Source organism: Penicillium maclennaniae (assembly GCF_028827695.1).
Source record: "Penicillium maclennaniae strain IBT 15551 chromosome Unknown utg000007l:1.0-4884863.0:1.0-4888362.0, whole genome shotgun sequence".
In the NCBI taxonomy this organism is placed as follows: domain Eukaryota; kingdom Fungi; phylum Ascomycota; class Eurotiomycetes; order Eurotiales; family Aspergillaceae; genus Penicillium; species Penicillium maclennaniae.
The window spans coordinates 3782969-3809505 of NW_026623219.1; the positions used below are offsets into that span (position 1 = coordinate 3782969).

Below are 26537 nucleotides of genomic sequence, written 5' to 3' on the forward strand. Positions count from 1 at the left end.
CCCACTAAGTTAAGGCCCTGAAGCCCTCTAAGGCTGTGACTGCTGTGAGGTGGAGAGAAGACCCATAAAAATACTCAAAATTACCAGGGTCTTGTAATGCCCTATAATACTAGTTCCTGTGCTCAGTCCGCATGTTTTACCTCTAGGGCTTACATATAGATTCGGTTTGGATTTTCTTATAACTTATCTACTCCTCTATTTTCTCGCTTTTCATTTCGATTTTTCACATATACAAATTAAATCTCAAAAATGTCGCACTCAACATCACAAGGCTGGCCGGCCATTCCCGAGATCCACTTGCATCCGACGGATTTACCCCGAGATGAACTGCCGGAAGAAACAAAGGGATGGCTTCTTTTCGTACGGGTAGGGCAGTCCGCGGAAATGCGCTCGCATAATCAATTAATTATTTGTGGTATTAACGGTTAGAAACTTGTAGGAAGAATCCGAATCCCAGCCAGTCTCGACCCCGGAAGACGGGCTGCGACAACGGCGCGCCCTTATTGAGAAATGGGCTACTGCCAGTCAAGAATTCCGCGAGGTCCGTACAGCCAAGCCAATTTTTAAATTTTCCACTCCTCTTCACCTTTTTCTTTCTTCTCTTGCGCTTCTGTAACTCGAAATTGAATATTGAAAATTTTAATCCGCGCAGTCTTACCATGGCCGTGCCCCAGCATACACCTCAGCCCGCGACTACCCGGCCTCATTACTCTCACAGCAAGCCCCGCGGCCCAGCAAGCGGTTCCTGTGTCTGGCACCCGTAGACCGCGAGACTCATCCCCGGGACTACATCCACCTTGTGAAGTTTCTGATTCTGCTGTACGTTCATCAAGGGGAATGGAATGGGCCGCATCCCTTTGACCTGTCAGGCGTGGGCAACGCGCCGCAATGCCACATTCCAGAGTTTGTTAGCCGCGCCACACCTATCGCGCTCGACGAGATCCTCTCCGAGCTGTACCTCTTCTCGGCGGATTTCCACGCTCTCTCGATGACCCGGGCCGGCACGGTTGTGTTCGCCGATGGGCCGTACTACACGTGGTACGTGATCGATGAGCCAGGGCTTCTCACGGGGCGGTTAACGCTGGCTGAGTTTGGTTCCAATGGCAGCGTCCGCGCCTCGACTCTCCGTCGACCCTGGAATATGGGCCAGACGATGTCCTTTAGTCAGATTATGGGCCGACGAGTCTTGGAATTATTAATGTCCGGTATCGGGGGCCCGCCGCAGTATAATGAACCGTACGTTTATTTCTTGCCTACAACTCTGTCCCCGTTTTCAGTCTTCTAACGTGAATCGCTTATTTGTGGGAATAGCTTGGATATGGACCTTCCTATAATTGAGCTTTTGGAAGTTACACGACAGACCAATAAGTTCCTCTTCGAGGGCTACGGCAGTCGGGATCTGTGGGTGAGCACTATCGAGCAGAGTGCGCCCGGGTATCTGAGCTTAGAGGCCCAAGGACGGGAGCTGGAATTCAACCTTGATCAGTTGCTTGATATTAGTTAGTTATTGATGCTCACTTTGAACATTTGAATCCGCAAAAAAACTCGCTTGTGGTTGGTGTGGTTCTCTATGACAGTTGGTTCTGACGGCTCTCTATCCGGCTATACTATTAATATTCCAAGATGCGACCTATACTACCAGAGTCACAACATGAAATCTTAAGTTCGTAATGGGATTATCAATACGAGACATATATATAATGTTTGAGAGAAACAGGGAAGCCCGCGTCCAAATATTCAAATGGCCAACTGGCAATCAAATTGATCTTGTGGGTTACCCGGGTAGCAACCCCTTAAGTGGAACGTCCCGCTTCAAAATAAGTGTTTAAATGCTCTTTCTTAGTGGTACGTTTCAAAGCCTATGGATGTTAGGTATTCGAATCTTCGTAACGCGTAATGGCAAGACAATCTTACTAGGATACTAATTGGCTAAGCAAAGCCAAGGAAAATTAAGCAAAATTAAGCTACAGTAAGCGCTTGGCAGATATGGATGGTCGATTATTAGATGTCTCAGAGCAGACTATATAGATCGAGAATTTCACGTGAAAGAGCGGGTAACTTTTCCAGCCTAGAATATTGAAAACAAAGGAAAATAAAGCTAAGCTGCCAATTCAGTGATTTGCTAAGTATTATAGCATAAACAAGCTATTAAATTCATCGCGATAGCGGGGGATATTAACTAGTATGTAATATGTAGGGACTAGACGCGTCGGGGCACCTAATATTTTACAGATTTGGATCTTTGGGCAACGGATGTGTTCGCTACTAGTGTTCTACAGGCTTTCTCAAGTGTCTTTCTAGCCTTTCTCTACGTCTTTCTAACCGTCTTTCCTCTTAAATCTATATATCCTTAAGCTAAGGTAGTAATCTTAAAAGCTATTATTTCAATTCGAGTCCACACCTACATAATTAAATATATCTAATATTATAATGGGAACGACGAATTACTTTAGCTGTGCGAGCGCAAAGAGGGGTTTCATACGGTTAGTCGGAAAATTGAAGGGTCCCCAAGCATTTTCAAGTGTCTATCGGGCCTTTCTCAATATTAAACACTTATAATATCTTGAACGCTTGACAATAAAGCAGATATTAAATTAATTTAAGTGAATAATATAATCAACCGGATTACCCAAGAATAACTGTCTTCAGTACTGGGTCGGCCATCATCCAAGCTATTTTCTTCACCCTTCCCAACCCTAGCCTGGTCGAGACTCCCATTTCACTATCATATTCCATAAGCATAATTGAATAATTTGGGAATTCTCCAATGGCATACTTTACTTTATCCAGCCTAAAGTACTGTACCTCTGAAAGGAGAATAAATTAATATTATCCTTTATAAATCCATTCCGGCCCTTCGCCATCAAGAATAATAACACCGATCTATTGCATCTCGGAATTAATAATAGAAAATCGCATTAGTCGGCGCCCAGCTGGCAATACTACGTTTGAATTCAGTCTCTCCAAGTCATTCTTCTGATTAATGTGATCTCTAAGTTAAAATGTCTTAACACAGCTCGTATCAACAACAAGATATAGCACGTCGTTCTTCGATAAATATTGCAGTTATGTGGGCTTCAGATTAGAGAGACAGAGTGGTCGATTCAATCTTATGAAGTCATCCCGATTTTCCGTAAAGTAATAGACTGACTCCTATTCCGGAGGAGCGTCACCTAAAAGCGGTATTCCCCAGCCGTAGCTATTCAAAGGGTCTAGTTGTGAGCGAGACCCACTATAAACGTGCCAGCGAAGTAATAACTGGATACCCTCCTCACCGAACTCTGCTTTCTTGGCGGACTTTATATCACCTATATCGTCTCTTTTAACGTTCATTGGCTTATTATATATGACTTAGCCCTCTTAGCCAGCCCAGGACCATAAGGGGAACCCGTCACGTCTCTTCAGCCGCTATGTAGGTCTCCATATAAGAGCAACATTAAGTATGCAGTTCGGGAGCCTAGCGGTGAATTCCGATTTAAAGCTCAACTAAAACATATAGAGCAGACCATCAAGTGCTCTAAGGACATCCGATTTGAATATACTATGGCGTGAGGTATAACTTTCGATGGCTTTCGCATACGCGGCAAACGTTCCAGATCGAACGACACGTGTCCTACTATGTCGATCCACTTCCAGACTTCCGTCTATCCAATTTTTATTAATATCGACGCCGAAATACTGAGGCTTTAGCGAAAGCGATTCGAGGGGCTCGGTTATATATCCAGAATCCTCGATTCGCATATCCTCTCTGCATATCATTCCTCGAAAGTACTAAAGACCACTTTTGTCCTTAACGCTTAGCGAAGCCCTTCGCCTTATCCGCCAACCTTACATAGGGATCTCCTTGAATCATAAGACTGAGTATCTGGACTCAGCAACTATAATGCCAAAGTCGATCTGGTCGGTACATAAAAAAAATCAATATGGATATCCCCCATAGGCTGGACACCATGATTTCCAATGTCGGAAGGAAGAGGGAACTCGCAGCATACTGTGCACGCGGAATCGTGCTTAATCATTCTAGCTTGAAGCTGAAGGAGTATTTATTAACACAATCGCCGCCAATATGCACAACTCAGCTATACTAAGATCCATGATGTTTTGTGGACAATCCTCGCTCATTCCAAAATTTTTGCATTCCATTCTGTCGATCGGGGCTGATAATAATGATCTTTCCTTCTGTGATATAGGCGAGGATTCCACCGCAGCAAATAATCGAGACCTAGCCTCACATACCCCCATCGTGCAGACACGATTCTCTGCAAGAAACGGGGCTGCTGTTTTTTTATCCCTATTTTCGGCTGCAAACATCAGGACAGCCGATAAGCTGCCAGAAATATATTTATATAAGATTATATCAGGCCCAGTGGATAGCTTGAATTTTCAAACGAGCTTCAAGCAGTAGCAGCTTATCACAGGGCGTAGAGTGATACCCTTATTCTCTCTCCTATACCTGCACACCTTAGCGAAACCAAAGTTAGGGGCGAGATAATTCATTTGAAGGAGGGAAGCATATCTTAATATAAAGAAAACTTATTTTCTCTGAAATGCCAGGGTCCCCTGTAAGTTTCTAATTAAATCAGATGTTATATGCTTACTTCGTAAACTTATACCCTTTCTCTTAGCCTAGATACTGAGATATCGAAACCTTAAGAGGGGTTTAAAATGTTTAACGAATTCTTGGTTATGATGAATCACAAAACAGACATAAACTGAATATCTTCTTGGTTGAGGAGAAACATAACTGGAAGGCTATTCCGAGTATGACGCAAACTCTTATGCTTTAGTCTCGTGTATTTTTTTTGGAAACTCTAGGCTATTTGGGAGGATAAGTTATGATTTAGCAGTAACTCAGATGTTATAATTTAGTATTGAACAGTCCGGGCGTGTCCCCTAGGGATCTGTAAGCCACTCTGTTGCTGGCTCGATTATATAGATCTACGGTCATGATTGGATTAAGTGTCCTACCATTCTCAAACTTTAAGCGATCATAAAGACCCCTACTACCTCAGGCCCAAACGTATAAATAGTGCAGCCCTTCCTGGCACGTATTATCCCTCGATTGACATGATATCTCTACTCTTATTTTTCTCTTATTATGGATAAGAGCAAGACTGAGAAGAGCTTTGCAGGCGACCTCCGTACTTCATTATAAGCAATAACTTTAGGACTCTCAAGATAAGAGCAGGCAAGTTGCAACGGGCATAGAAGTCTTCACCCAACTTCTTCTAGCTAACCGCTAGCTATTCTTTTTTATAGGCTGATACCTCAGCTCACGCTTCTCCTCTCAACAAAGAGAGAACCTAAGAAGGTAGGGCCAGAAGTTCCAATGCTGTTTCTCTAGCGGTAGAGAGTTAATATAACTAAAGGATCAGCACACGGAGTCTTCGGGACTAAAATTGACGAGAGTTCATATGTCTTTAACGGAAACAGCGGGAGTGGGCAGAGTCGTAATAGACGTCGGGTCTATTTGATTAGTGGTGGCTCTGTGAGGAACAATAGTGTTCTGTTCAATAGTGACCTGGATAGAGAAAGCTTCTTGAAAAGATACGGTCAAGGCCGCTAGAACCATTGCACTCCTTAGCTGACAAAGCTTCCTCCTCTCACCCTCGAGTTATATATACATATATTGTGTAGGCCTCGAACTGGAGAATATTAGAATACTGCCGTACGAAAACTGTGAGAGCAGGCCTTCTCGCAGCAAATCCGAGCCAGATTCAATACTATTATGGCTTCGACGATCTCGGAGGTGAGTGAAGATACAAAGCTTTTTGGATATATAAAGCTAGGGTGGATAGTGCTATTAAACTCTTTAGTAGACAGAGCCTTGCCCTTCCAACACGTTTATGAGGGCCATACCTAATTTGCAATAATCTTCTAAGTTAAAAGTACCCGGGTTGCAAAAAAATATGAGCCTAGGGCGTCTGACCCTATCCCTCAGCATAAGAACGGTTAGCGTATCTCCCTACGGTGCTCAAAATTACGCTAACCCCTAACAGGAAATTGTTGAAAACAAACGTTATTAGTAGCGATTCTATATCTGACGCGCTATATATTAAGGCAGAAGTTACAAACATATAAATGAAGAAAAAGAAATCAGGATTTGAAATACTTTATGAATCCTCGCTTTGCGAAATCTGGCGACTAATAAAGGAGATATTGCTCCTTTTAGGGAGCAGCATGAACGAGCTCTTCGAACGGTCTAATTACTCGAAGAGTAATAACTAATACTTTCTACTCGAGTTATGACTCTCCCATTCTCCGGGTGCGAATAAGCTCCCACCGAAGATGAACATTAGAGTCGCCCTTAGGTGCTAACACCCTCATGAAGTTGAGCAACCCTATCGTCATAGAGTAGTCTAGCCAAAGGTTCTCTTTTCGGCCTAGGTATACCGTGAAGAGTATTATAATCCGAACAATACCTAATCACTCCTGTAAAACGCCCGAGGATATCCCCTTCCTGGACCGAAACAATCAGATAGACCGTGAGAAAAATATTATCTCTAGGCTAGAAAGTGACCATAAGTGACTTATCTCGCATAGCTTCTGCATCTAGCTGCAAGTCAAGAAACCCGCCGAATATTTTAGCTGATAATAGTTCATATGTTCCGCTTAGGTCAAAAATAATCTCTTCTTCCGTTGAAATCTACGGATTGGTGGCACTGCTCCATAAATCTTCGGGGACAGTAAGTCTTTCTGCTATAAGCGGTTAGCTTAGCCATAATCTTCCTGTTAGGTCACCTTTGCTCTCCCCAGCCACCCGCTCCTCCAATTGCTTAATATAGCAGCCATACTTTTCTTCCCAGAGACGGACAATCTCGACTAAATCAGGTCCACCTTCTGAAGAAAAGCTTTTGCAGAAGCGGTCAAATTCCTTCGTGCGATATAAGAGAACCTTATCCACGCCCGCATTCCGCATTTCGAACAGCCTCTTCCAGAAAAGACGACACTGGCGTTGATTAGCTGCGCTAAGTCTATAACCCGCTTCCATTATGAAACGCCGAGTGGCAAATTTCTTAGCCATTGTGAATTCATCGAGTGGGCCTTTAGAGGTTGGCAGTTCCTTTGGATCAGTCCTAAATGATCTGTGCTCTCCGAAGATCGCGGCCCGTCATTTTGCTAATTCGCCAAGCCATTGCGCGCACACACACCAAGAACGCACCTCACTGATCTCTTTGACCGAGTCTAAGGCAGCTAATAAGTCAAGGCTTTTGGCCGTTAATCAACACCCCACAGCTACTGGTCGTGGATATTTGGAGGAACCTAATGATTAGCAGCACACTACATTTTTGTGAGGGCATCTTGTCCTAAATAAATATACGATGTACGCGATATGAGGGCCATTTTACGACTCTAATTAAACGTATTTTGAAATTGCTGGGGTCTCTAAATTGACTCTCATAAAGATATAGTCAGCGGTAAGAAATGGTGTTCTTACTTCATATTCCCATCGCCTCAAATTGTTCAATAAGATCGGGAGTTGCCATATCCTCGGGGGGAAGCCGCGAAGGACTTAAAATAGAACGATAACGCGGGCTTCGATCTGTAGTACATCGATTCTTAGTGTTCGTTTCCCGCGAACGACTGGCCCCCATACCAAACAAGAAGCTACTAGGAGAGGTGAGCTTACCTACCATAATGTCATCAACGGTTTGACTTCTTCTGATAGCACGTAGGGGTATATAATGTGCACTAAGAAACTCCCTAGTCACACTCGCTTTGGCTACTTCAGGGATCGACAACGAAAGTGCATCAACGATATCCTTGGCACGAAAGATAAAAAAGCCATTAAGGGCCTCCGTACTAATTTGGAGAAAAAGTGCAATTTTCACTTCGGTGACAGATATATCTGTCTAGCATCCAATTTTCAGCATGTCGTCTTTGAGAAAAAAGCGAGACGAATATGCTCTGATAGTCGGTGTCCCAGCTCAGGTGCCGCTCTACAGCATCTCCAAACTCCTGGAGGGTATCGTTTCCCTCATCATCATCATCATCATCATCATCATCATCATCATCATCATCATCATCATCATCATCATCATCATCATCATCATCATACAACGTAACTGTATCAGCTGCCTCGAGCCCCTCATATGTATCATAAGCCGTGGCACATTCCCCATATTAGACTCTATATAGATGACCAGGGACGTCGGCTGGTGAGAGACAAAATCTATTCATTTCTAAATTCCATTAGATGAGAGACATTCTTCATAACGATTAGTGATAGAATAGAGCGCTTACTAATCAAGAATACTGTGCTCTATAGCAAGAGTCGTAGAATAAGAAGGCTTCCGTAAAATAGCGCCTTAATCTGTGATAGATAATTTATAGCACTTACTCAAGCTAAGAACTTCCTTAGTATAATTGCATTGCCATCTTTCATCAGGTCTGAGGGTACCTAAGCCATATGCATTACAGCCTAACCCCGCTTCTGATTCCAAAGCATCACGCACGATAGCAAGACCAATAAAAAAACACGATCAAAGATCGTGGCAAGAACATACGTCCAACCAGCGTGGGTGATCAACGATTGAGTCGCTAACAAAACTCAAGTACGTTAATAGATATCGTCACTAGCGGCGACACTACAGTCAGAACTTGGCTCATTCAAATATGAGATTTTTTAGGTTTCCTAATAACGGAGAAAGGGTAGACCAATCGATTTAGAAGGGTGTCAGATACAAACAGCGCAGAAATGTTCGCTCTGTACTACTGAGGTTTAGTGTATCTCACTACTTTTTCCACAGTAGCGCTAATCCCAATAAGGAACATATAATTGTTCACATAGACCCTCCTCTACGTTTAAGCAGGAGTTATGCCAAAAGGTATTGACCTTGCATAAAAGCGGCTTAAATGAGAGATCGGAATATTCCTATTATCTTCAGAGTGTATTCCGTGATTTTAGGAATCGGCCGAGGCCCACTCAACGATTCAGCAGCGGTAGAGGCTGCTCCGGCACAGTACTCGATTTCTTAAATGTGGAGCCAGTGTGCTATTCCATACATAGGTTATTATTATCAGAGGGTGATTATACCAATGTATTTTAGATGCCTAAATATCGACTTTCTTATAAAAAAGATGTCTGCAGCCGATGAACTGATCTGCCAAATTGCATTATCTTGTTACCAAGAAAGAGTCTCGCATAGTGGGGCGTGTGTTCTAGGCCTTTTCCAGAAGATACTCTAGTAGTTTATTGGCATAGCTGTTGGACAGATGGAGGCTTAAGATATATGCCTGTAGTGTCTTGGTAGAAAGCAGGCGCAATAGCTCCCACTGGTGCTTGCTTGCAAAGGGATTGACACGAGAATGGTCGATTAGGATAGCCAGGTCGGACCGGGAGAGCCTTTTATTCCGATATGAAGGGATCACTACCGCAAGTGAACCATCAAATTCAAAGTCTTGCAGACGAATAGATTGTTCCCGTGTCGACTCCGGGCTTGTTAAAGAAATGGAGTAGTTCCCCGTGTAAGCATACTCACAGCACCAAGCAAAGATGTCCGTATCAATGTGTTCTAAAACGAGACACGTTTCGTTTTGTGATTTCGAGATAGTGTCCAGTATCAATTCTAACACAGCTGGAAAGCGCTCTAGAATTGCTGAGTGCACCTATAGTCGGGTATGCTCCTTTCCCACCTCAACCAGCAAGAGTCTCAATTGGAACATTCTGGATTCATTAGCTATGTCGGTTACCATGAAGTCGTCCTGCTATCTTAAGACTTACTGGAGATTGGTGTCTGTTATATTACAGGTACAGGCACTTGTTCTTCAATATAGATGCAAGGTTACACGAGTCTGGAAAGTTGATTATTATTGTTTTCGCGTGACTAGCTGATTACGTACCACGGTACCAGGATCTACCATTGTTCATGCTAGGCTTTAAGAAATCGCTAAGCACGATTTTCGAAACATACAGAACTTGTTCGGATGGTTAAAATTGCGGTAGGAATATAGATGGGAAAATATCATTCTTCATAGGAGAGGTCTACTCAACTTAATCTCTACTTGCCGAGTATCATCACACCTTTCGTCCCAACGGCATTAGATTATATAGGCGATATCCCTATATGCTCCTACATGTACATAAATACAGCTGCTACCTTTTGGAGCTTTCTTTCAATTGTTTGGCTCCGAAAGGAACTGAATATCTAATTATGTCGAAAGTGAAAGTGTACTGTACTGTACCCAGATATTAAGATTATCGAAACGCATATGGGGATCGGATGCAAACAGTGCAAATGGTAATTTCGCTTTATCTTCCATCTTCTATCAAGGCCTAGTGCTTCTCAGAATTTTTCTAAGAGTAGCGCTAACCCCAGTTAGGAAGATTACAATTGTAAGCCGTCCAAGGCATTCATTTCTACTTACAGATAGTCGCCTGACTGACATAAGCATCTTGCAGGCCAATACACCCTTGCATGACATATTGATGTGTATTTCCTCACCACTGTAGCGTGCGAAATTGAGTTTGCAGCGCACATTGCTGAGCCAGACCTTCTTAGCCAGTTCCCGTCTGTCTGGTAGCATCATACAAAGGACATCTATAAGGCTTCCTATATACCTAATCTCTCTGAACTTAACTATCTAAATCTAATTAAGAAAGATCGTAGCAAAAAATATCTAGATATATCCTTAAATATCCTAGGCGATTCCCTCCTTTATTACCTAATTTCGCTTAGAAAGACTCGTTTATCTCCGACCGTAACCGCTCTACTTAATAATAATATATTATATATATTTATATCTCTAAATATTACGAACCGCTTAAAAGAAAGCCTACCGCCACTAACCTCTATAAACCCTATTATAGTTAAGCTCCTAAATAAGGAAGAGCTCTATATATAGGTGAAACTAAAGGTTCTGGTTATAATTAGATCCTAGCGAGAAATCTTAGAAATATAGATTTTAGACTTCCCGGATTTTAACTTTATTCTTAGAAGAGACTTCTTATAAAATATTAATTCTATTATTAACTAGATTAAGGGAACTATAACTATATAGGATTATAAGCGAATATATATTACCTAATTCGCGAATACCCTTAGTCTAAAAGGAACTATTAGCGCCTAATTAAATCTGATTTCCGCTTAATAATACTTATATATAATACGGAAATAGTAATTATAAAGAATATTCGTAGTTATTCGGGATCCGCCTAAAAGAGAGAAAAAGGAAATATTAGGGGCACTAAGGTATTCCGACCTATATATATAGGAAATCCTATCGAGATATAATAAGATATTCTACGCGGAACTACCTAAATCCCTCCCTCCGGAATATCTAGTTATATACGAAATTAATACTAAAGATGCCTATTTAGTAAATATTAATACTTATTCCTTATTATCTAAGAAATTAAACGAACAGACCTAATAGGTCTAAAATTTAATTAATTAAGGACTTATTTGCCTATTAAGTAATCCTTAGGGGTTCCTAGTAATATTTTTAAAGAAATATAACGGTTTATAGCGTGTATATTAACTACTAAGCCCTAAATAGACTTTTAGTAAAGAATAGTTATCTATTACTACGAATCTAGGAGCTTTTAGATATAGTAAGAACTATAAAGGTAGTATTAAAAATTAATCTTATATCTAGATATTAGTAAATCCGTATAGTAGAGAATTTAATCCAGAAAACCGCGTTTAATATTACCTAAGGCAAATATAAATAGCTTATAATACTATTTAGACTATATAATATACTCGCGATCTTTTAATCGACTATAAATAATACCCTCTGTCCACTTTTAGGTAAGTATATAGTTATATATCTTAATAATATCCTAATATTTTCCTATAGCTTAGAACACTATAATTATATTAATTAAGTATTATTATTACTAAAAGCGTAGGAGCTATACGCTTAACCCTAAAAGTGTTAGTTCGCGACCTAAGAACTTAAGTTTTATAGATATATTATTAGAAATAGGTAACTTCGCCCTATACCAAAAAAGATCGCGACTATACGCGAATAGCCACGACTATATAATATCTACGAAGTTCGCTAGTTTCTAGGTCTAGCCACCTATTACCGACGCTTTATTAAAGGCTTTACCTTAATATATATATTACTCTATAGACTATTAAAGGAATTAGATATATCTATCTAAAAAGATAAATAGACCTATTTAATAGATAATTATTGGAATATAGACCAATGCTACATAGAAAGATCTATCCTTATATTCAACATATAAGACCAAATTGTATTGATCACGTGACCAGATTTTTTTCTTCTATCAAAATGATATTTTGACCACTTCTGATTCTGGTCCGCGGCCCTCTCCCGAATGATAGGCAGGACCATTTTCCTTCAGAGGTAAATGGTCCGCCTTTAGACATGAATGGTCCGTTCCTTCGGAGGTGCCTTCGGGCATATCTTGCCCGCGGACTTCGACCATGGTCTTCGAACCTCGGTGAACAGACTTCGACCCTCAGTCCCCTCAAGGATAGGCGGACCACTTTCCCTTAGGGATAAAATGGTCCACCTTTGGGTATGCATAACCAGATACTGCGGGGAAGCTTTCGGGGTGGCTGAAACCGTCGATCCTTGACATCATTCTTTTGGCTTTTCTTCGGTTCCCTTCTTTGCCACCTTTATTATGTTGCTGTCTAGTATTTGTATGTTATTCTAGACGTTATTTCTAGGCTATTTTAGCCTATAAATATGTCCTTCTTTTTCTAGCAGAAAGAATTAAGTCAGTTCTACTTTCCAAAAGTCATCTCTACCTTCTTCCTTTGATCCTCAGGACTGTGGTTCTGTCTTCGTTTAGGCTATATCTGCTTAAAGTCTATCCTACGACCTTTGACCTTCTTCCTTTGTCTGGCACCGACTGACCCAGCCGGACTAAGGTTAATCCCACGGACTTAAGGGGCCACGATCTGCTTCGTGGTAGCTTTCCCCTTATGCTCCAACAATTATTTATTCGATAATAGAGCTAATAAATAAATTTATTATTAACGTAATTCACCACCGAGTGGGCCACACCACCGAGTGGGCCACCCAACCACTTTTTCGCGTCCTACCGCGTCAATCTGTCTTCTATCAACCACTATGCGTCCAAATCGTGTCGGATCAAGCCAGGATTCTATCCAACAAGAAGGCCGCCTCCTGCTTGCCATACAAGCCATCAAAAGCAAAGAAATTGGCACTATACGGCAGGTCGCAGATCAATTTCAAGTGCCTCGTTCTACGCTTACGCGTCGACTACGCGGGACTATATATCGCGCTGAAACTCGTCCGAATAGCCATAAATTATCGCAAATCGAGGAGGATTCTCTTATATAGTGAATAATCTCAATGGATACCCGCGGTGCAGCCCCTAGGCATTTAATGGTGCGAGAAATGGCTGATTTATTGATCCACAAACGCGGTATAAAAGATATTACGCCAACCGGCAAGAATTAGGTCACAAAATTTATATAGCGCCATCCAGAGCTTAAATCTCGCTTTTCACGACGCTATGACTACCGGCGAGCAGAATAAGAGGATCTAAGGGTTATTTAAGAGTGGTTTAATACCGTATAAGCCATAATTTGATAATACGGTATCTTATCGGACGATATCTATAACTTTGATAAGACTAGCTTCGCGATGGGCCTCTGTGCGACGCAAAAAGTGATTACCCGATCAGAATACTATAGCCGGAGATTAGTCTTATAGCCAGAAAACCGCGAGTAGGTAACTGTAATCGAGTCAGTTAATGCTTTGGGGTAGGCGCTTCTACCGACGCTTATCTTTAAAGGTAAGTAATATAATTAAGCGTGGTTTAAAGACCTTCTACCTAACTAGCGCTTCGAAGTTAGCGTAAATAGGTAGACATCCGACGCGATAGGCCTTCGCTAGCTTTAAAAGTAATTTATCCTATCGACAAATAGTTATACGTATAGAGGATATTAACTTCTTATTCTCGACGGTCACGGAAGCCATCTTACGCCAGAATTTAATTAGCTCTGCCAAGATCACGATATTATATAAATCTATATGCTAGCGTATTCCTCGCATCTTTTATAGCCACTTAATATCGGATATTTTGCCGTTTTAAAGCGTTCGTACGGCGGTCTGATCGACCAAAAGATGCGGCTCGGGATTAATTATATCGATAAACTTAATTTCCTTATAGTATATCTATAAGCTCGTGCCGACGCATTTAAATTAAATACGATTCAAAATAGCTTCTAAGCAGCAGGGCTAGTACTATTTAATCCTTAGCCAGTGCTATTAAAGCTTAATATTTAACTTCGGACGCTAACACCGCCTATAAGCCGCGGTAGTCAATTAAGCGCTTTTTGCCCACATACACCGGCGAATATCGATAAGCTTCTAAAGTAAGTATCGTCTATTAAAGCTTTCTTAAAGCGACGCTCAAAAATTCCGCTATCGCCTTCGCAAACCGCGTTAAACTAGCTTATCAAAGGCTGTCAAATTGCAATGCAAAATGGTATATTTCTCGAGCAAGAGAATAAGCAGCTACGCGCTACAAACGCTACGTAAAGGCAAAAGCGCGCTCGTGGGAATAGGTGGATAGCCCACGATAACGGTCTATTAGTACGAGAAGTATTAGAGCTTGAGGAAGCTTATAATTCGTTCTTTCAGCCAAGAATAGGCCTAAGGGTCGCACCGGCGCAAGCTACGCAAGCACCAAGAGCGCGGCGTCTACCTAAATGTGGTAATTGTAGCGAGATAGGGCATAAGAAGAATGCCTGTCCAAGAAGAGATGATTGAATATAAAGGCATTGTGGTTGATCTATATCAGTAAAAGTGTAGAAAGGGTGGTTGGGTGGCCCACTCGGTGGTGTGGCCCACTCGGTAGTGAATTACGTTATCGGCCTTAGCTACAATTATATTCGCCTCTTTATTAATAATAAAGTTCTCTCTCGCTTATTATCGCTAAGTAGAGATATCCGAAATACTAAAAGAGTTATTTAAGGGGATCTTTTAAAGGCCCTTCTCCGGAAGTGTATCTTAGCCCTTAGATAAGAGAATCTTATTTAGTATAAATTATAACTAAACTAAGATAGGTACTACTATAAAGTAGGCTTTAGCTAAGATCTAGCTACTATTAAACTAAGAGGCTAAACTATTCTTTTAGAATAATTTATTTCTATTATTATATTTAAGATAGAGAATAAGGCTAATACTAATACTAAAATAATAGATAATTATAATCCTAAGAGTATTATACCTAATAATATATAAGATATAGCGATATAGCTTAAAGAGTTAAATAAGGAATATTTAGCTAACCTAATATTTATTAGTGACTTATCTAAAATAGTCTCTAATTTCTCTGTGGCTTAGTTACTTTCTAAAAATTACTTATTAAAAAGTAATAAAAAATATAACCCCTTATAGGAGAGAAAGGAGACTACTAAATATAGTTATATCGCCTAAAGAGTAGCTATAAATAAGACTTTAGCCCTTCTTATAGACACTATAAATAAATAAAAGTTAGTAATACTTAGGTATATTAGAAAGCTATCCCTTCCGGAACTAAATTCGATCTTTACTAAGGATATAATTTATTTATCTTATATAAAGAGAGTGTTTAAATTATTTAATATATATAGTGCTAGTAAGAACTACGCGGCACTAATAATATAAATTAATTTTATTTACTAATATACTAAGGACTAAGATACTATAATAAAGGAGAACTAGATATAATTTTTATTAGATACTAATAAGTTATAGTTAGATTTCTATCGCTTTAATTATTAGGCTAATTCTCCTATTATCGCTAACTATTATAGGGTAACCTAGTTATCCTTCGAAAGCCTCTACTATAAGATATCTCTTACTCCTAACCCTATAATACCTATACCTATTACGTTAAAGTTATAAATATAGGAGTAAGAGAGTATAGTTATTCCGTAATTATTTAGCTAATTAAAGAAGGACTTCGATAGATATTATTTAGGTAGCCTTCTTACTCTTATATATAAAGAGATAGATATATATAACTATTACTATCTATCTTATATAGATAAGCCTCGCCTTAGGTAATTACGGAATATATAATATAGTATTATTTAATAGCTTATCTATTAGGATCTAGCGTACTATATATACTATATTTTCTTCTGGCTAGACTACGCTTACTAACTAATCTCTTTCCTATATTATATAAAGAGTATTATATCTAAGGAATAGACTTATTTTAGGTATATTAATATAAATCTAAATAACTTAGTATAGACTAAATAAGGTAATATAATCCTATAAAGTAGTCTAATATTAGATAATAAAGATAAATAGAACTATACTAAGATTTTGCCTAATATATATCGCTATATTTAGAAATAATAGGCTCTTATATAGGATAGAATAAATATTATAGATAGCTTTATATAGAAAATAATTAATTAGCTTTAGACCCTAAAAGATACTAAGAGATATAGTATTAACTAAGTAAAGGAGATCTATATAGCTAGTAATATCCGAATTAGTTTACCTAATATCCCCTATAGATCGATAGGTCCTATAACTAAGAGGCGGAGAAATATTTTACTATAATTTATATATATTAGAGATAACCACTTAACTCTAAATATTCCAGAGTCTAATATATAAGAAAAAATATCTATAGCACACTAAGACCTTATATAAGCTCTAAGAACTCTATTAAGGCTTATAAGTAATATATATAGCTATCTATAATATATATATTCCCTATAGCGCTACGATTCCGCGAGGAAGATTTAATCTCTAAATACTTAGTTAGTTATAGCCATTAAATAGACCTTAGTATATTAGCTAAGTTAGATATCCTCTTCGGACCGAATAAAGCCGTAGTAACCGCTTATATTATCTTATAGAGAAAAAAGGTATAATAAATATACGCCTAATTATTTAGAGATATAATTAAGGCGGAGAAGCTAGTATTCGGGAAGGACTCCTTCTTCTACTATAAGGTATTAGGACTATATATTAGTCCTCCTAATCCAGAAGTTATACCTCTAGAGGATAATAATAATAAGGAAGAGATATAATATCCGCGATAATAGGGAATAGGTATTTTAATCCTATCTTTCTTTACTTTTATTAAGTGGCTTAGGCATTCTAAATTAATTACGCTTAATCACGGGACGGTTAATTTTATAGGGAGGGGTAATATATAGTGGGAGAACCGATAATATAATAGCCTATATATAGCCTTAGGCATAATTTAATATCTGCAGTGCATAATATATCTTTAAGACACACTTAGAGATAGATAAGTTATCTACCTAATTCATTTAGGATTCACCCTATTTCTTCTATTTATAATATAGTATTAAGATTATCCCGTACAGCCGTATCAGGGCATCAGTACGGCCTCATCCAGCGTCCTCTATACCAGGCAGGCAGTGTGTGTGTGTGTGTTGTCCAGTCTGCATCGCCAGACAGCTATCGAGCCGTTCCCATTTCAGTATATATAATAGCGTAGGTCGAATACGTAATTGATAACCAACTACTTATACCGTATATATAAAGTTAAGCTAGGGGTCTATGTATTCAGGATATTCTGGTGGGTCTTAGTTAAAAACGGTGCGATATTGGCTATCTAGAGACTGGTTTCTATTAGTGATCTAAATATACTTACTGAGCCGACGTATATTGTGAATTTCATCCTCGCTGACCCCAAGTTAATCTGATAATATCTATATGACTGGTCTTTTATCTCGAAGGGCTTCGCGTTGAAAGTCGTGTCGAGCCAGGCGACTTTTTTGATAACAATTCTTCTTCACGTCATCATAGGCTCCGAAAAATAGGGACCGTCCCACTTGGTTTGGGCTTGAGTCTCGAGTGGCAACTTCTTTAGACGAAGCATCCAGAATACCGCGGCGGCGGTTACGAATTCGAAGTTGTTGGTGCAGTTACGTATGGTGGTTGTGGTGCTTATGCTGTTGCTGTCCGCATGAAGATAGAATTCAAATGGCAGGAGAGTTTTGACTCTCTCGCTGAATTGAGTGATAGAGGCAGAGTTCTGGGGTTGACTTATCATGATATTGGTCGTCGTGGATGGATATGATCAAAGTCATGATTGTGATCTATGAAAGTGTTCTGCGGCATAATCGGGCATCTTCATGGTGAAACCTGCTATGCAATAACAAGACATAGAGCATATTTAGACCAAGCCTCACGCAGCCCATGATCGAGACTAATTGCAGCTATTCAACCCCGGAAGCAAAGTTCTATTGGTATCGGCCATTCAGCAAGCGAGGAGCTGAATCTATTTTGTGATGAAACAAGTCGCTTTATAGGCTGTAGAAAGAAAATTGATCTCGAGACGAACAGCAGCGCTCCATTGAAGAATAGAACGAGTAGTGGCACTCATTTCTAACCGGTCGTTGAAGCTTTAGGGTGTATACTCTGAACTGCGACCTGTGTTGTATGGGGATGTCACAGAATTATCCATTGGCACGCATATTCCATCGCTGCTGAGCATTGACGAATCCAACAAAATCATTGAGCTGAAGCGTGTCAGTCCCATCAATAAGTATCCATCTATTGAAATACCAATGTAGTTCAAGTGGTGCTGGATCTAAGGAGCACGGGATAAGACGGATTGAAAATTCTAATGATGTTGCGTGTTGTAGTACAATGTAGCAACGTGATTCGAGAATGAAGCATATACTCATCGCAAACCCCACGAAACGAGACTATCGAGTAGATGTAACCAGTCTCCTCACCACACAGATAGAATGGGACGGGACGATTTACTTAGCCGAAGAACTTCCAAAACAATTCGGGAGACAGGCTATATTTGAACTGCGACACATCATTTGCTGAAGCAGGTGTATACCGAATAGCCGTGCTAAACACTGGTCGCAGCAAATTGACTGGTGAAACGGTCGCTGTTTTCGGCGTTAATTCCATAGCTCCTCATAGTTACTCTAATTGTCAGCCAAAGACCAGGAAACGAGTTTGATGAAGGGTATATCGTAGAGTCACTCCGCAGACTGAAAACTTCCTAATCTAGTCTGCTAGATCATCAGACCTTATTATCTTCTCCTCTTGTTGGTACCACATACTTGAATGTTCTGCCAAAAGAAATACATTCCGACACTCTCAAGCTGAATCGGACTAAATCTTTACCCGCCGCCAGCAGAACGCCCTCTTAGTGATGAAGCAGCGGTGTCATCAAGCCGGACTTAAGGGTGGGGCTAAGCGGCTCTAACCTACCGGTGGGTGGACTGTTGACTTCTGGCGGCTGGACGTACCACGGATATCCTTCAGCGAGGTGGAGATTTTGACTGAGTCAGTGAGCAGTATTTAAATGCATCATTCACTGTCTAAAATATATCTCCCTCCACTCCGTACATTCTGAAAACCCTCCAAGCTTCAATACACTTGTGTATGTCTTCTAAAGGGTTTAGTTGACAACCTCAATACAGAATTGAATGCTAACTTGTCTTGTTTTGGAGCTAGACTCGAACTTTAACCCACCACCATGTCAACCGCCCAATCTCTTGTCATTAAGAGCGGCTTCAAATCGGACGCCAAATGCGTCAAGCCCACCCAATGTCTATCTTGGATCCTATCCACATGGGAAAGGATGCATTTATTGCCAATGTCACATTCACACCCTGCGCCCGCACTTATTGGCATACTCATGAGAAAGGCCAGATGATCAAAGTTGTCGCTGGCAATGGCTGGATTTGTGATAAGGGTGGCGTTCCACAACGCTTGAAGACGGGCGATGTTGTTTGGGCTCCCGCTGGGACTACGCATTGGCATGGAGCAGATAATGGGAGTATTATGACTCATTTTGTGATTGGTTTGGGGATACTGTCTGGCACGACGCTGTCACCGATGATGACTATAGCCAGAAAGATAGGATCTGATCGTGTCACACTCCTCTTGATGTGTGGAAATGCCAGGGTTCTATAGGTTAGTCTGATCGGCCATTTCGTAATTCGGATTCAAGACCCGATGCATCCTATCTGAAGCATATAAGCCATAATGAAAATGTTGAAATACAGCATTACATCTCGGTCGCATTCAACCGTCCTTCAAAAAATAAGAAGGGAAATCAAGGTTGGAATTAATGTTGGGCCTTTCCTTAGCATGACGCATTGTGTCATGGGCTTGGCAGTCAGTAATATTACGGCCTTTACACCCCGTTACCCGTGCGAAGATTAACTCGACAACACTCTCGGACTTGTTCTCAATGATTCACTTCGATTTTGTACCATGAATTTACTACCATTGTTCTCTGGCCTTCCGAAGACCACCTTCACAACGCGGTATGCCTTTGTCGCGCGCTTATGCTACTCAACTTCACAGGGGTCTTCCACAACACGCAAAGATTGCCATGACATGAAGTTTGTCAAGTCCAAAGTTCCATCTCAATCTCCTTCGCCACTTCGTCTGCCATTTTGGACTTGTCGGTCGACGTGGAGACGGGCAGGGATCAATACACTGCGTTGTCTCGTTGGCTGCACCTCCGGTGATTTCTCCGCGATGTGGTTGTTGCAATCCTATTATCCCGGGCTTGGCATGAGTAGTATCATGGTTGCTTCAAGTAAGACTCCCTTTTTTCCCCCTACTATGAGTCTTTTAAGGTTAGGGTTGACGCAAAACGCTAGTGATCTCTGGTGTAACAACTTCAATCATCCTGGAAACAATTCTACTCAGGCGTGGAGCCGATCGGCTCTCATGGATGATGGCTGCGCGTACAGCTATGGGAATGAGCATGTTCTCCATGCTGGCAATGGAACTCGCGGAAAACGCAGTCGATTATCAACTTACCGGGGGAATTGTGAACTTTGGAAATCCTAATTTCTGGCTGGCGGCAACCCTGTCAATAGGTGCTGGCTATCTGGCTCCGTTACCTTACAATTATATACGTCTGCGGAAGTATGGAAAAGCATGCCATTGAGTATCTGTGGTATCTCTTTGGGAAAGATTCAAAGAGCGCTTGTCACATCGTGTAAGATATCATTTATTCCGCCTAGGTTAGCCTTGCGGCTGTGAACCTAATAGGGTCCTGGCTAGTTGGAATGCTTTTGAAGCTCCTGTCTGTGCATCTGGTTCTGAGTTCTTGTTTTGCTTTTCGCAAGCATTATTCGGGCCAATGGCGGGTTCATCTGGACTTTCGTGCTTGACATTGGCGAAGTGGGTTCTGACAAGAACAAGGCCCTTTCTGATGAGAGGTGAAATTTGCGTGCTCTCCGTCTCTCGGTACAAAGCTGGGTAGATTGATACGATCGACTCACCGATGATGGTGTCATCGGGCAAATCGCCAAATTTCTCTTTGGTGATGAGGCAGTGCGTTCGCAGGTCGACGCAGTCATAGCTGTCCATCATTCGTTTCTTAAAATTGAATAGATTATTCCGGTCGGCTGCTGAGTGATATTTCCAGAGGTAATTCCGGGTGGAGCATCTCATCTTGGTGGCAAGCTCAGCTGCGGGCTTTGCAATTTGTTCCTCGAATCGCTTCAGTCTCTCCGTCAAACGGTCATCGTCCTTGACACCAGCAAAAACCAGGATCTGAAAAATGTATTCCGTCAAGGAGTGGCATTTCTCTTCTAGCGTAGATGCATACTGCTGGGAGCTGGCGCACGCTCGGAATGTGTCTGATCTCCATGAAACCATTGCCCTAGGGTCTAGCAGTAGAACGATTAGCCATATTCATATACTTTATGCAAGAATTACGTGCGCTCGTACCTTTTTTGGGATCAATAAAATGCATATCCCGACAAAGTCTCTTGAGAAACAATCGTTCTTCAAAGGATGCCCCGACTAGGATCGGCGAGAAGATAAGATCTCCCATGGCTCGAAATATAGCCATCATTAGTATCTCTCCATTGGCCAATGAGGCCAGAGTCCCTTGTAAAGGGTTTCCTGTACTAGGATAAAGACGCTCACGTTTCAGAAATTGTCGGAGGAGTGGCCAGTGATCATCAAACGCTTCCAACTCATGGAGTACACATTCAACCCAGTTTGAAATTCCGGCATAAATACTGGAAAGCTCGTCGGAGATGAAGCTGTCACTCACTTCGGATGGATTCATAAATTGAAGAACTCGGAATGCATAATCATCCCGCTCTTTCTTGAGTTGCCTGACTTGCGAATGAAGAGACTTGAGTTCGGTGTCGTTGCATGAGAGCCTTTCGCAGAGAATTTCCATGAGATTGAATACCTGCGAAGCTTCACTTGTTGTGTTGTGCATGGCATTGTTGAAGCTCGAAGTAATGACTCGGGCCCGCTCCATTATCTCCCCGATCGATGAATGTGCAGAGTCCATCTTGGAAAGTATGTGGTGAGATGAAGCCCAAGTCTTCTTTCAGTCTCTGTTAGTCCTTGGGTCTTCCGTGTATGTAAGAGGTCAAATTTTTTGAATTTCGTAGAAATGAGGGCTAAGAGGGTGTCAGTGAATGAAGGGAGCATAGGCAGAGTACTCGAAAACAAATTCAGAGCGAAATACCAGCTGTCAAAGTGAGAGGTATGAGTCTGAGGTGACGAATTAAGAGTAAAAGCTTCTGTAAGAGGTATGAACCGGTCATCATGGGTTTGGGATATCGGCAGCTTTTCTGCCATCATCATTCCAGCTTCACTTCTTTCCCACTTACGGGCCCTTCATGAAATATGCCCTCCCATTGACGACGGCCCTACTAGCATTCTCTTTCCTGATATCTCTCATGAAAATCTGAATAACATTTGCCCGCTTCTTCTTATTCCAAACTCTGACAACTCACAGCTTACGTCTCTATCCGTCTCCTTCAAGAGACTAGACCTGACACAATACAGAGCTGACAAGATATTCTCGCTTTCCAACGCATTTGTTTCCGTTCCACTGGTCCATTCGGACCTCAATTCCTGACTGCCAATAAGCCCCCTTGCCACTACATCTTTCTCTGTCTTTTTTCGATATTCATCTTTTTTTTTTCCATACTTTCATCCATCTATCCTTCAAAACTCAAACAAGATAAACCAAGATGGATTCAGGAAAGAACAGAGTCATTGTGGCCATCGACTTCGGTACTACCTTTTCCGGAGTCGCTTGGGCCAGGTCTCCAACGTGAGTATTTACCCTCATCGCTGCCTACGATCTACTAACGTTGGAGAGCACTATAGCCTGGCGCACACTACCTGATAAATCAATGGCCAGATCGAATCTCCAGCTCCCATAATGGAGTTTCCAGCGAGGAAGTGCCATCTGAAGTGGCCTACACGGACAAAGATTCCAAGCAAGAAATGTTTTGGTGCTTCCAGATTCCAACTAGCCTTCCACGTCTGCGATGGGTCCAGCTTGGTCTAGATCCTGACCAGAAACACGGAATATCAGCGTCACTTCTGACTCAAAGCAAGAAATTCCTAGGAGCGCCTTACCCGCCTGATGCAACTCCCCAGAGTGTCACCACGGACTATCTTCGTGCATTGATCGAGTTTGTCTCACAGGTCATCAAGTACCAGGTTGGATCTGTCTTTGAGACACTACTTTTCTCTTTCGTTATCACTGTTCCGGCTGTATGGTCTCAAGGAGCGAAGATCAGGACTCTCACCTGTGCAGAAGAGGCAGGTCTAGCAAAATCAGCCCCAATTCTCATCGTGTCAGAGCCCGAGGCCGCTGCTATTCATGCCTTGAAGGCCAGCAACCCACATGGCCTGAAGGTTGATGACACCGTTGTTCTTTGTGATGCCGGGGGTGGCACAGAGGACTTGATTACATTCACAATTGTGGAGCTGTCACCAAATCTCCGTCTTCGAGAGGCTGCTCCTGGCATTGTGAGTCTGTGTGGCAGCACTTTTCTCAACAGAAGGTTCGAAGACTTTCTTTTGAAGCAGCTAGGCTCCTGCCCGGTTTTCGGGGAGGACACAATGGAGCAGGCAACACAGCACTTCGAGCTCGTTGCGAAAAGAAGATTTGCTGGGGATTCCCATGATGACTTTGCCTTCCCTGTTCCAGGAATTGCCGACAATGATGCAGTCAACGTCCGACGTGGACGTCTGCATGTCACAGGAACGCAGATATGGGATTTAATGTTGCCGGCCTTGCAGCAAGTTCTGGATCTTGTGCGAGAGCAGATCAAAATATCCAAGGCTCCCGTTAAGTCGGTCTTTCTCGTTGGTGGTTTCGGACAAAATCCTTTCCTTCGTCACTTCATTCACGAAGCTTTGCCTTCCGGGATCGAGGTTCTCGCACCAGTTGATGGCTGGACAGCAGTCGTTCGAGGTGCCCTCTCGAAGACTTTGTTCGATCTTTGCACTTCAGCTCCCCAGGTCGCGATTGATTCTCGAGAGGCTAGAAAGCACTATGGCACAATCAAAAGTTTAAAATTTGAATGCTCTGGGCATAAGAAAGTGAGTACTGTACTATTGAAGGATCAAACAAACCTTTTGACACTACAGATATTGGCATGAGTTCTATGGAGAATTCCACATCAAGGTCATGGAGTGGTTTATACAAAAAGTAAGAAGCTACTGATGTTCAAGATATCTCGGTTAACTAACAGTTCAAGGGCGATGAGATCGAAGAGACCAAGCCCGTCGTCACTTCCTGGATCGAACACCGCCATAAATCGCAGGGCAAAGTTACATCTATTAAGACCACGATTTATGAGCTCGACGGAGCAGACAGCAAGAAGGCTCCGCTCTATTTCTGTCGTGGTAAGTTGAGTTCATAGATTACTTCAATCCAAAAATTTTATTGACTAAATCTATCAGAAATGCGAACGCACTGCAAGCTCCACCCTATTCTCAACCGAGCTCACCAAGAAAGGATCCCAGTCACCAGAGGCAAGGATGGAGAAGACTATCACACTGTCTTGTACCAAATCCATGCCAACTACTATTCAGCCCATTGCGACTACTCGCTCTGGTTCGAGGGTCAAAATCACGGCACTGTTGAAGTCGAATATCTCTAAGGCTTCGCCAAACAAATCTGCCTGAAATCGTCTGCCTCAATTGAAGACAAAAGGAGCTCTCGAGGCCTCGAAAGATTGCCTCTTGGGGATCTATACTGCAATCGCTTGATTTTCTGCGTCTTTCTATTCTTTGAACACTGTGGATGAAAAAGGACCGAAAATGGAGATAAAGGGGATTCGAGAGGGATCGGCAAAGAAGCGAGGAATAATCTTTGCGATAGTTACAGCTCATCAATCGCACTGATTTCCCACTTTATTAACGCACTCCTCTGCTAATAGTCTCAAAAATAGAAGCAATGCCCCGATAATAGACACCTGAAAACCGGGGCGCTTAGCTATCACATGATCCAGTGAGCACCAGCCACATTTGCGCCACAGTAAATTCGCCGCGAATCGAAATCCACAACGGATTCGCCTTCGAAAGAAATCCCAGAAATTCAGCATTTACCGCTTCACACCACCACACACCATGTCTAAACTCGGGAAGTGAGTAGCGACTACCCAAACCCTCTCCGGACCTCTGCTCTAACCATTTTCTTTTCAAACTTTACAGCCGTGCCGACTGGGCCGACGATGAGGAATTCGATGACCCCTCCGCGCTCCCCGCGCAACAAGTGATCACCAACAAAGATGGCACCAAGACCGTCATCTCCTACCGCTTCAACGATGACAACAAGAAAGTGAAGGTTACCCGCCGCATCAAGACCTCCGTCGTCCGCGAACATGTCAACCCCCCAGGTCGCCGAGCGCCGCTCGTGGCCCAAGTTCGGTCTCGAGAAGGGTCACCCTCCCGGTCCTACATTCGATACCACTTCCGTCGGCGAGAACATTGTCTTCCGTCCCAGTGTTAACTGGAAGGCTCAGGCCAAGGAGGCCGAGAAGGATGGCGGCGAGAAGGGCAGCATGAAGGATCAGCTCAAGGACAAGAAGGTTAAGTGTCGTATTTGTTCCGGAGAGCATTTCACAGCTCGCTGTCCTTTCAAGGACACCATGGCTCCCGTCGAGGAGCCTACTGGTGGTGCCGAGGGTGCTGCCGAGGAGGACAAGACTGGTACGCTCGGCCAAGGTTCTGGAGGCTACGTTCCTCCTCACATGCGGAAGGGTGGTGCTGCTGCTGGCGAGAAGATGGGTGGACGCTTCGAGAAGGACGATCTTGCAACTCTCCGTGTCACAAACGTATGTTTTCTTGATATTGATGGCGCTTTGCAGCCCCAATTGCTAACTTTTTCTTCTTTGCTACAAACAGGTCAGCGAGTTGGCAGAGGAACAAGAGATGCGCGATCTCTTCGAGCGCTTCGGTCGTGTCACCAGAGTTTTCCTTGCCCGGGACAGAGAGACCCAGAGGGCCAAGGGCTTCGCTTTCATCTCCTACGCCGATCGGGCGGACGCAGAGCTTGCTTGCGACAAGATGGACGGCTGTACGTTTTGCTTCTCCCAGCTATTTTTTTCCAGGAACCCCCCAAAACTAACATACACTCTTTCCAGTCGGTTACCGCCACCTTATCTTGCGTGTGGAGTTCGCGAAGCGCACTTGATCTGTTCTTCACCTTTTTTACGACATTTCTCGCTCCCTTCCCTTTTTTTTTTTCAGGCGGGCCTACCTAACCCCTTGGGTGAAGCTCTTTTCTTTTTGTACTGTATGATTGATTGATCATGATGATGCCTAAAAAGACACCATAT

At 42.2% G+C, this 26537-nt stretch overlaps 6 protein-coding genes across 6 annotated transcripts; 4 read left to right on the forward strand and 2 right to left on the reverse strand.

Annotated features, from left to right (window-relative positions):
• Positions 1-249: 249 nt before the first annotated feature.
• Positions 250-1504, forward strand: N7477_008621 (uncharacterized protein; the record flags this gene model as incomplete). The annotated part of the gene is made up of 4 exons (XM_056970284.1): positions 250-366; positions 440-541; positions 653-1236; positions 1312-1504. The coding sequence occupies 4 exons, from the start codon at positions 250-252 to the stop codon at positions 1502-1504; spliced, it is 996 nt and encodes a 331-aa protein (XP_056820316.1).
• A 5142-nt stretch (positions 1505-6646) lies between these two features.
• N7477_008622 (uncharacterized protein) lies at positions 6647-7024 on the reverse strand (the record flags this gene model as incomplete). Its single annotated transcript, XM_056970285.1, has 2 exons — positions 6647-6699; positions 6742-7024. 2 exons carry the CDS (start codon positions 7022-7024, stop codon positions 6647-6649), a joined length of 336 nt encoding a protein of 111 aa, XP_056820317.1.
• An 848-nt stretch (positions 7025-7872) lies between these two features.
• Positions 7873-8139, forward strand: N7477_008623 (uncharacterized protein; the record flags this gene model as incomplete). The annotated part of the gene is made up of 1 exon (XM_056970286.1): positions 7873-8139. One exon carries the CDS (start codon positions 7873-7875, stop codon positions 8137-8139), a length of 267 nt encoding a protein of 88 aa, XP_056820318.1.
• A 12807-nt stretch (positions 8140-20946) lies between these two features.
• Positions 20947-22237, reverse strand: N7477_008624 (uncharacterized protein; the record flags this gene model as incomplete). The annotated part of the gene is made up of 2 exons (XM_056970287.1): positions 20947-21596; positions 21658-22237. The coding sequence occupies 2 exons, from the start codon at positions 22235-22237 to the stop codon at positions 20947-20949; spliced, it is 1230 nt and encodes a 409-aa protein (XP_056820319.1).
• A 691-nt stretch (positions 22238-22928) lies between these two features.
• On the forward strand, positions 22929-24857 carry N7477_008625 (Hsp70 family protein; the record flags this gene model as incomplete). Its single annotated transcript, XM_056970288.1, has 5 exons — positions 22929-23011; positions 23115-24294; positions 24356-24403; positions 24453-24600; positions 24658-24857. 5 exons carry the CDS (start codon positions 22929-22931, stop codon positions 24855-24857), a joined length of 1659 nt encoding a protein of 552 aa, XP_056820320.1.
• A 439-nt stretch (positions 24858-25296) lies between these two features.
• On the forward strand, positions 25297-26392 carry tif35 (translation initiation factor eIF3 core subunit g; the record flags this gene model as incomplete). Its single annotated transcript, XM_056970289.1, is given in 5 exon segments — positions 25297-25343; positions 25411-25582; positions 25596-26033; positions 26104-26275; positions 26343-26392. 5 exon segments carry the CDS (start codon positions 25327-25329, stop codon positions 26390-26392), a joined length of 849 nt encoding a protein of 282 aa, XP_056820321.1. The 5' UTR covers positions 25297-25326.
• Between the last annotated feature and the right edge of the window lie 145 nt (positions 26393-26537).